We start from the raw sequence: 10,000 nt of genomic DNA, 5'->3' as shown, positions 1-10,000 counted from the left end.
ACAGACATAGGCTGTAAACCCTCTAACTCTAAACCCTAAACCCTAAACCCTAAACCCTAGTCCTTACCCGCATTGAGAGCCATCCCTTAGAGTCTTCGTCAACATAGAACATAATACGCGCAATAACCGAATCAACTGTGGCACAGAGCAACAAACCCTAAACCCTAAACCCTAAACCCTAAACCCTAAACCCTACAACATAAACCCTAAACCATAAACCCTAAACCCTAAACCCTACCACTTACCATACTTTTCTAAGTACTCCTCGGACTGCGGATCTAACAAGAAGGCCATGTCAGGCGCACAGTGTGTTACTTCTGCATACAAACAGGAACAAAAAAAACCCTAAACCCTAAACCCTAAACCCTCATTTAGGGTTTCCTCCTACTGCTGCTGCTGCTGCTGCTGCTGCGTGCTACTCACCAAGCACCCACGGCCTGAGGTCTTCAGGGTATATGCGGTGTCCTCTGGTGGCTATAGCCCCCATAAAGTTTATGATGCTGCCCCTGCTGAGGACAGGGGCCCCGGCGGGGCCCCTCGGAGTCCTCGGGGTCCCGGTACCCTCGGGGCCACTAGAGGCCTCTGAGTCCCCAGTACCCTCGGGGCCCCCTTCAGTGCCCTCGGGGGCCCCCACCGTACCCTCGGGGCCCTCCTGTATCTCCGTAAGGGGGCCCCCATACGTAGGAAGAGGAGGAAGAGCAACACGATCATTAAGAGAAGGATCTTTTGTCTTAAGAACAAAGCGGCCTCTCCAATAGCTGCAGATACACCCCAATAAGTGCAGCAACAGCAGCAGCTGCAGCAGCAGCTGCAACAGCAGCTGCAGCAGCAGCTCCATAAACCTGTTACTACTGCATGCATGCATGCAATTTACCTCTTTAGCTTAGGGAGAGTAACAACGCCTGAATCATCAGTGTCTATACGACGGAACAGGGGCCCTAAACACCAACACACCAAACCCTAAACCCTAAACCCTAAACCCTAAACCCTAAACATGATGTAACAGCTGGATTTTCGTCTAGACAGGAAGAATTACTGCTGTGTTGCTGCTGCTTTCCTGCTGCTGCTGCTGCTGCTGCTGCTGCTGCTGCTGCTGCTGCTGCTGCCGCTGCTGCTGCCGCTGCTGCTGCTGCTTACCCGCCAAGAAGGGGCCCAAGCCTAGTAGGGGCCCAACAATTTTATGACGGAACTCATCAAGAGACATCCCTTCTTGTGTGTCTCTAAATGCATCAGCAAGTGCCTCCTCTGTCTCCTCATCTATTCTTATAGGGGCACGTAGGCTACGCTCCTCCCTATAAATAATAACAATAAACCCTAAACCCTAAACCCTAAACCCTAGCTACCAACGAAGAGGGACAAGCTCAGCATGCAAACGAGCCGCCATGCACTGCACAGCATAAACCCTCTATGCGTACACCCAAACCCTAAACCCTAAACCCTAAACCCTAAACCCTAGGGGCATTATAAAAGGGAAATGTACCTGGCGCGACGAAGAGCTGTCAGTACAGATCTCCCTTCTTCTGACACCCCAATGGGGGCCCCCTTATGTTCAATGGGGGCCCCCCATTGGGGCCCTTCCCCGTGTAAAGAGAAAGGTGCCTCCCTCTCTCTTTCTTTTATTTCTTTGCTGCTGCTACCCTCAGCAGACCATGACGGGGGCCCCCTTGCTGCTGGTGTCTCCCCATCAGACTCACTTAACAGGGCAGGGTACTGGTAGGGGGCCCCATTCGTCTCTTTGCTATGCAGCAAAGATAAAGGACTCCCATTGGGGGCCCCTTCAAGTAGGGGGCCCCCTTCAATGGACCCTCCCTCTAGGGCCCCAAGGGGGGCCCCCTCCGTAACAGCTTCCTCGGGGGCCCCAACAGGGGTGACGAACTCATCATGAGGGGTATCTGTTAACTGAGTGCATGCAGGGAGTGCTGGGGGCCCCTCTTTGGAGGCACAGGGGCCCCTAGGTCTCCTTGGGCTTAATGGAGGGGACCAATTGGCACTAAGACGGGGGAGGCCCCCATCAGAGGGGGGCCCCTGACCCAATCCTCTAAACGGCGACCCATCCGGGGCCCCCGGAAAAGGCCGAGGAGACAAACGCCAACCTCTTGAAGACCCTGGGGGCCCCTTTTGTGATTGGGGGCCCCCCGAGGTAGATAGAGGGGGCCCCTCTTGTTTTCCCCAATTGTATATTTCCTCTTGAAGGGCCTATTAAGACAAACAAATACACAAAAGAAAGAATTAAATAGAGGGCCCCTGAGGGGGGCCCCTAAAAGGGTACTGGTACTGTGCTGCTGAGGTCCCCCTTTAAGAGGTGGCTATACACCTCAGCAGAAAGCTCGAGGCAGCTGCGGTGTCAGTATACACTCCAGCAGGCAATGGGGCCCCCCAAGCAGCAAACCAAAGGGTACATATAGGTGCGGGGCCCCACACCTACCTGGGTGAGGGCCTCAGGGTTATGTTGGTGTTGCTGCAGCAAGGAGACTAAATGCTGCATTGATGCATGCGCAAAGAATTGCGGCATTATCTCATCAGCAAGTAGCTGCAGCAGCATATCTCTGCTGCTGCTGTTGCTGTTGCTGCTGCTGCTGCCGTTGCTGCTGCTGTTGTTGTTGTTGCTGCTGCTGGATACATGCACGTTTGGACCCTCGTTTTCCTCCTGCTCATTGGAGGCAGAGGGGGCCCCCGAGGGGCCCCTGGGGGGCCCCATCTCCAATTGGGGGCCCCTTTCAAGCCGGCGGTGTAACTGATTGAGCAGCAGCAACAATGCATTGCCGTCGATACTGCAGCAGCACAAACAGCAGCAGCAGCAGCAGCAGCAGCAATAGAGAATGTATGAGGTAGGAGCACGGAGGGTACTGTGAGGTGCTGGGGGCCCCCTTGGGGTCCCTTAGTGGTTTGTGCTGCAGTAAGATAATGAGGGAGACCAGAGGGGCCCCCTCTGAAGTGATGAGGGCCCCCTGATGCTGCTGGTACCTCTCCCTCTAGCTGAAGGCAGGGGGCCCCAGGTGGTGCTAAGGGGCCCCCAGTACACTGATTAGGGGGACCCTGTTGTATAAAAGGGAGAAAAATGCCTCCTTCTTACTTGTTTAGATCATGACGAGGGCTGCTGCTGATTGGTGTTGTGCTGCTGTAGGCATGTATGGCCAATGTAGGAACAGGGCACCAACTGGTGCCGCTGCTGCTGCTGCTGCTGCTGCTGTTGCTGTTGTTGCTGCTGCTGCAGCAGCGTGGGGAAACGGGGGGCCCTGCCCCCGACTGTGGGGCCGTTGGCTGCATCCCAGCATCCCAAAAATACCCTTAGCAAGCTGCTGCTGCAGCAGCAGCAACAACAACAGCAGCACCAGTAAGCAGCAGGAAACAGCTAAAGTCTAGTTTGGGGCCCAAAGGGCATGCAAGGGCCCCACAAGGCACACACTAATGAGTATTAATGAGGGTCCCGGGGGCCCCTGGTGCCCTTAAAAAGGAGGAGAGCTACAGGGGCCCCCCAAGGGCCCCTTCAACCGTCTGCAGCTGGTACACACGCCAACGCAGCAGCAGCAGCAGAGTTGCTGCTGCTGCTGCTGGAGGGAGTATGAGTGGTTGAAGTGCTTAAATAAGTGTATAATGAATAAATAAAACAAAAGGAAGGAAATAAAGAAGAAAAGAAACACAAAGAAAAGAACCTAGGAGGGGGGCTCCCTCTGGCTAGAGAGTATGCACACAACCCTGGGGCCCCTCCTTGACTAAGTATAAAGTTATTTATAATTATTAAGTTATTAATAATTAATAAATATATATTAAAAAGTATTTAATGATTAAAATAACTCCTTAGTAGGCAGCAAACAGCCACACATCATGCTGCATCTTGCATGCACAGCTGTACATACACCGCAGCAACACTTATAATAAGAACTCCTCCTTCCCTCTATGTAACACGTACCTGCATGTACACCCCAGTACAATAATATAAATTATCCTTTTTATTTATTATTTTTTCTTTTTATAATCTTTAATATAAATAAATACTCATTAAATTAACGGTAAACCCTTAAATATAATATGCACAGCTAACGATCCCTTCGTTAAGAGGCAACAGCTCTACGTACAACCCAGTACTGGGGGCCCTGCCTATGTTGGGCCCCAGAGGGTCCCCCAAGGTGGGCCCCTGCATAGGGGCCCCTAGGGGGTCCCCCGTCGCAGCTTGGCGGGGAGGATTCTTCCTGTTGTGTAGTGTGTATTGCACTGTTATAGGGGGGCCCTTGTATATGTAAGTAATAATAACACCTGCCTATACACCCCGTGGGCTTGTGATAAAAAAGCAAAGGGCAGCAAAAGAGGAAATATATCTCAGCCTAAAGGGGAGGGAAGGGGAGAGGGGGCCCACCTGTTGGGGCCCCTTTGTTTCGTTGTTTTCTGTTTAGTTTATGCCCCTTTGCATGCGCTATTTGTATGCTGCTGTCTAGGGGATATGTATTAATAGTACCCTTTTTTCTTCCTTTCTTTTTTCTTAATAATACCCTTTTTTTCCTTCCCTTTATTCCTCTTAATTATGCAAATGTTACCAAGCAACACCAAACCCTAAACCCTAAACCCTAGAACCTAATATAAGGGTTTAATAAAAGGGTCCTATCACGGTAGTCTAAGGCCTTACTAAAGGGACGACCCCTTTTACCTCTTGGGGGCCCCCGGGGTGGCCCCCTAGGGGCCCCCTAGGGGCCCCTAGGAGGGGGCCCCTCTAAGAGAGGGTTTTATGCCCTGAAGGCTCAAACGCTACTATGCACCCATTGACATATTGGCGTTTTCTTCGCCTTGCATGCACGCATGCATGCATGCAGAGTGCATGCATTTATGCATGCATGCATGCATAATTGCATGCATGCATGCAATGTTTGTTTGGTGTTGTGTTCAGTGTTTCCTCTTTTTCTTGTGTTTACCCTTTCGTGCCCATGCGGGTTTCCTTTTGCCGGCAGTTTTAAGGCCCCCAGGGCCCCCAAACTTATGCTGCTGCTGCTGCTGCTTCTTGCTGCTGCTGCTGCTGCTTGCTGCTCCATCGCTGTCGCTGTCATCACTATCAAAGTCCGAAGAGGAGAGGTCGCTGTCTCCTTGAGGATTGTCCTCTTGGGGCCCCTCTGCAGCAGCAATCACCCCACACATTTTGCATGCATGCATGCATGCATGCACCTGCATGCATACAAAAGGAGACACTTGCACACATGCATGCATGCATGCATGCATGCATGGCCTACGTACTTTCAATAAGTTTATCGTATGCCTCTTCTGTAATTTTTCCTCTTCGTAGTTTGCGCGCCATTCGTTCTGCATGCAACAGCAAAAAGAATGGGGCTTTGCATGCATGCGTGCAGGCATGCATGCATGCATGCATGCATTTAGAGACAATTTAGGGACAGTAAGAGTTACCTTCAAAGGCGAGTTCCCTCCATTCATCTATCGCATTCCTCCTAAGAGCAACAAACAAACAACAGCCTCATGTATACCCTATAACACGCTGCATGCATGCATGCGTCCACGAGAGGTAGGCATGGATGCATGCAGACAGTGCATAAAGACAAAAAATATTAAGGTTTTTATAAGTGTATAGATGGGGATATATTTGCTGCTGTGGGGCCCGGTGGCACTGTTTGTCTCCTTTAGGCATTGCATGCAAAAGGTGCAGCAGCAACAGCAGCAACAGCAACAGCAGCGGCAGCAGCAGCAGCAGCAATAGGTACCTTTTAGCTTGTCTTTTCTCGCTAGTTGTTCTTTTTTGTTTGTTGGGTCCATTAGGGTTTTGTTTTTTTTCTTCTTTTTTCTTTCTTTTTTCTTTCTCTAGTTGCTGCTGCGCCCTTTTCTCATGGATTTGCTGCAGTTGCTGCTGCCGCTGCTGCTCTCTTGCTGCATCATGTTTATAAGGAACGCATGCAGGATCAATGGGGCTTTGTTTAAAATCCTTAAGACTCTTACCCACCACCTCGCGCATGCGCGGCAGCCGCAGCAGCCGCAACGCTGTCCCTAAACGGCCAAGGTTCAGCTCCTGCAGCAGCAACAGCAGCAGCAGCAGCAGCAGCAGCAGCAGGAGATACAAGATGTCCAAACAACCCCACCGAATAACACACAATATGCGGACAACACCAAAGGCACGTAATATGCAGGTGTCGTATCCTGCTGCTGCTGTTGCTGCTGCTGTTGCTGCTGCTACCGCTAAGAAAGACCCACCGCAAAAGGAAGAAGGAAAGAGAGCTGATGTTCCTTATAGGCACGAATAAAGGAGACAAAAGCCCGCGAACCCTTTTGTATTAGGGCTTGGTCCTGATTAAGGAAACACAAGACTAGGGTTTAGGGTTTATTAGGGTAGAGTAGGGTTTAGGGTTTAGTAGGATTTACAGTCTTAGGCTCGGTAGGGTTTAGGACTAAGGGTTTAGGGTTTAGGGTTTAGGGTTTAGGGCTTACCTCTTGGACAGCTTCTTGTAGTGCGTCATTAATGGCGTTTGTCTCTGTCTTAGCAATAAAAGGGCTAGCCTTCTCTTGCTGCTCCTCTGGTGTATCTGCTGCTGCTGCTGCTGCTGCTGTTGCTGCTGTTGCTGCTGTTGCTGCCTGCTGCAGCACCTGCCCCTCTACTGTCTCCTCAAAAGGAGACAGATGTACCCCTCTATTCCTTAAGAAGTTCTCATAGGCGTCTTCGTGCGGCAGCAGCAGCAGCAGCGCAGCGCCGCTGCGCCCAGCACGAGCTGTACGCCCTATACGGTGTACGAACACCTCAGGGTTCTGCAGCAGCAGCAGAGCAGCAGTAGCCGTAGCAGCATGTACTGCTGCAGCAGCAACAGCAGCATAAGCTGTAATAACAGCAGCAACACATGCTGCACTAACAGCAGCAGCAGCAAACAGCAACAGCAGCAGCAGCAAACAGCAACAGCAGCAGCAGCAGCAGCAGCAGAGGGAGTGTACCTGTGGTGGGTCTAGCTGTATGATCCAATTAACATCAGGGAAATCTAAACCTCTAGCAGCAACATCCGTAGCCAGCAGCACCAATGCCCCCTTCCTCTTGCTGCTGCTGCTGTTGTTGTTGCTGCTGCTGTTGTTGTTGCTGTTGCTGCTGCAGAATCTGCTGAGTGCTGCACTGCGGGCTCGCTGCTTCATACGCCCGTGTACCTTCTCTATTAGTCCCCCCCATCCTCTTCCTCTTCCTTTGTTGCTGCTGTCTCCTTGTCCCTTGCCAGGTGTCTCCTCACCTGTCCCTGCTGCTGTTGTTGTTGCTGCTGCTGCTGCTGCTGCTGCATCAAAGTGCGCCTGCAGCAGCGCGAAGTAATACTCCACGCATTGGCATGTTAAACAAAATACAATACATCTCTTTCCTTGGGGAATTACTACCCGCCTGCAGCAGCAGCAGCAACAGCAGCAACAACAGCAGCAGCAGCAACAACAGCAGCAGCAGATTCATGTCCAGGGATGATAAGGGATGAGCAGCATAGGCTGCAGCAAAGACACCTGCTTACAAGCAGCAGCAAACGCCGCAGCAACGTATCCAGCGAAGCAGCAGCAGCAACAGCAACGGTACGAGCAGCAGCACCAGCACCAGTAGCACCAGCAGCAGCAGCAGCAGCAGCAGCAGCAGCAGCACCAGCAGCAGGGAATACTGACTTTATGAATTGTATAAGGAAAGGTAATTTTTCCTTATAATCTAAGAGAAGGACAGAATTAAGAAGAGTAGAGGGGACAGTGTGCTGCACTGCAGCAGGAGCAGCAGCAGCAGCAGCAGCAGGAGCAGCAGCAGGAGGGGAGGAGACACTTTGTCCCTTATCTCCTTCGCTCTTGATACCTGCTGCTGCTGTTGCTGCTGTTGCAGCAACAGCAGCAGCAGCAGCAGCAGCAGGAGCAGCAGCAGTAACACGGACACATACAGGCTCCCTTAATAGTCCCTTAATTAGCTGCTGCTGCATGCAGCCAGATAAGGTAGCAGAGAAGAAGATAGTCTGCAGCCGCTGCTGTTCTCTCCTCTGACTAGGAAGCAGTTGCTGCTGTCTTGCTGCTGCTGCTGCTGCATGCAGCTGCTGCAGCTGCTGCGCATGCTGCTCATCTAACAGACGATCTGCTTCGTCTACTACTAACATCTCCAGGTGTCTCCAACCCCACTGTGGCTGCAGCAGCAAACACACATACAGACACACCAATCCTGCTGCTGCTGCTGCTGTTGCTGCTGCTGCTGCTGCTGCTGCAGGAGCTGTTGTCAATGCATCTCAATGACAGGCGTATATGCATGCAAAGTTGAGAGCAGCAGCAACTGCAGCAGCAACTGCAGCAGCTGCAGGAGCTGCTGCTGCTCTAGTCTCCATTCACATTATTACTATTACTATTATAATTATTGGTGTTGCTGCTGCTGCTGTTGCTGCTGCTGCTGCTGCATACCTGCTGCTGCTGGGGTAGCTCTAATAGAGTAAGTAGTCTTCCTAGTGTAGCGGAGAGAATAAAGAGGGATTTGCTGCTGCTCTTCTTCTTAATAACAGCAACATCTGCCTCTATAGGCCTCCCTCCTCCTGTTAGGCAGAGGGCACGCAGCACGAAGCTGCTGCTGCTGCTGCTGCTGCTGTTGCTGTTGCTGCTGCTGCTGCTGCTGCTGTCTGGGTCGTCTGGTGGCAGCAAGACACGCTCAAGGGAGGATAGCAGCTGCTGCAGCACTGCATGCGTTTGGCAGCAAAGTTCACGGGTAGGCGCTATAATAAGGACTCCTATTCTGCAGCAAAACTCTGCATCTGCTACTGCTGCTGCTGCTGCTGCTGCTGCATCGGAGGTAGCAGCAGCTGCTTCTTCTTCAGGTGTCTCTGTCAATGCAGCACGTAAGTCAACAGGCTCTGCAATTTCTACCTGCTGCTCTTCCCCATCCTCGTGCTGCTGTTGCTGCTGCTGCCGCTGCCGCTGCTGCTGCTGCTGCAGCAACTGCTGCAGCAATCTAGATACAGCAGGAATAAGGAAAGCTAATGTCTTGCCGCTGCCTGTGGGGGCCTCAACAGCAACATCACCAAACCTCCTTGAAGCAGCAAGGGCCCCTCCTGTAATTAACTGCGGTACTTTCTGCTGCTGTTGCTGTTGCTGTTGCTGCTGCTGCAGCTGCGGCAGCAGCAGCGGCAGTGTTGCCTCCTGTACAGGGGTACAGTGAGTAAACCCTAGTACCCTTAGGGCCTCCACAACAACAGGGGGTACACACCCTATTTCCTTAAAGCTGCTGCTATGACGTGTTGCTGATCGGGGCCCCTTGGGGGCCCCCTTAGAGGCCTTGGGGGCCCCTTTAGGGGCCTTGGAGGGGGGCCCCTCACCATTATCTTCTCCAACACTCTTACGTACCTTCTTCTGTATCCCCTCCTTAAGGGGGCCCCCAGGTTGCTTCTTACGTACAGGCACGAGCTCCCCCATGGCAGCCTAAACCCTAAACCCTAAACCCTAAACCCTAATATAGTAGGGTTGGCTAAACCCTTAGCACTGTGCCGCCGCGCCACGGAATTAAGCGGCTTATTGACAGTCATAAACCCTAAACCCTAAACCCTAATCATAAAATATATATAAAGAAAAAATGTTGAGAAGAAAACCCTCTTCTTTTCTTCTGGGTACGATGGGGGGCCCCCAGGGGCCTCCGGTACTCGACGGGGCCCCACGCTTCCCTGGTATAGATAGGGACCCGTTCTTTATTTTATTATTAATTACATTTAAAAAAAAATAAAAAAAATAAATAAAAATAAATATATTTAATTAAATATAAATTAATTTACCTTTTCTGTTGCTATATTAGCATATATGCGCTGCTGTGGGGCCAACAGCAGCAACAACAGCAACAGCAGCAGCAGCAGCAACAGATGCAGCAGCAGCAGCAGAATATTCATAGACTCTGTATAGGCGAACTGCAGACTGCTGCTAGCTAATTGCCTCCTCATAGAAACAGCTTGCCTGTATATTATTATTACGTATTGTTAGTAAGCAAACATCTTATGGTGGAGAGGTAGGGATAATTGTTAGAAAAATACCTACATAATATATATATATATAT

At 51.2% G+C, this 10,000-nt stretch overlaps 2 protein-coding genes across 2 annotated transcripts in view; both read right to left on the bottom strand.

Annotated features, from left to right (window-relative positions):
• Positions 1 to 2,698, bottom strand: part of EMWEY_00046780 (protein phosphatase 2A, putative) — a gene marked incomplete at both ends in the record, with an annotated part of 3,173 nt that extends 475 nt beyond the window's left edge. The window contains 7 exons of the mRNA XM_013483152.1: positions 68 to 135; positions 246 to 317; positions 424 to 758; positions 875 to 938; positions 1,138 to 1,292; positions 1,481 to 2,196; positions 2,426 to 2,698. Coding sequence (XP_013338606.1) covers positions 68 to 135; positions 246 to 317; positions 424 to 758; positions 875 to 938; positions 1,138 to 1,292; positions 1,481 to 2,196; positions 2,426 to 2,698 — 1,683 coding nt within the window. The remainder of the gene's footprint in view (positions 1 to 67; positions 136 to 245; positions 318 to 423; positions 759 to 874; positions 939 to 1,137; positions 1,293 to 1,480; positions 2,197 to 2,425) is intronic.
• Positions 2,699 to 4,875: 2,177 nt separating this feature from the next.
• EMWEY_00046770 (RNA helicase, putative) lies at positions 4,876 to 9,372 on the bottom strand (the record flags this gene model as incomplete). The annotated part of the gene is made up of 8 exons (XM_013483151.1): positions 4,876 to 5,099; positions 5,389 to 5,429; positions 5,700 to 6,001; positions 6,418 to 6,732; positions 6,913 to 7,254; positions 7,866 to 8,102; positions 8,371 to 9,099; positions 9,304 to 9,372. 8 exons carry the CDS (start codon positions 9,370 to 9,372, stop codon positions 4,876 to 4,878), a joined length of 2,259 nt encoding a protein of 752 aa, XP_013338605.1.
• Positions 9,373 to 10,000: the final 628 nt, after the last annotated feature.

Source organism: Eimeria maxima, genomic scaffold, assembly GCF_000499605.1.
Source record: "Eimeria maxima Weybridge genomic scaffold, Emw_scaff979, whole genome shotgun sequence".
Classification (NCBI taxonomy): Eukaryota; Apicomplexa; class Conoidasida; order Eucoccidiorida; family Eimeriidae; genus Eimeria; species Eimeria maxima.
The sequence above is the reverse complement of the archived record's forward strand: the minus strand, read 5'-3'. Positions and strand labels throughout refer to the sequence as shown.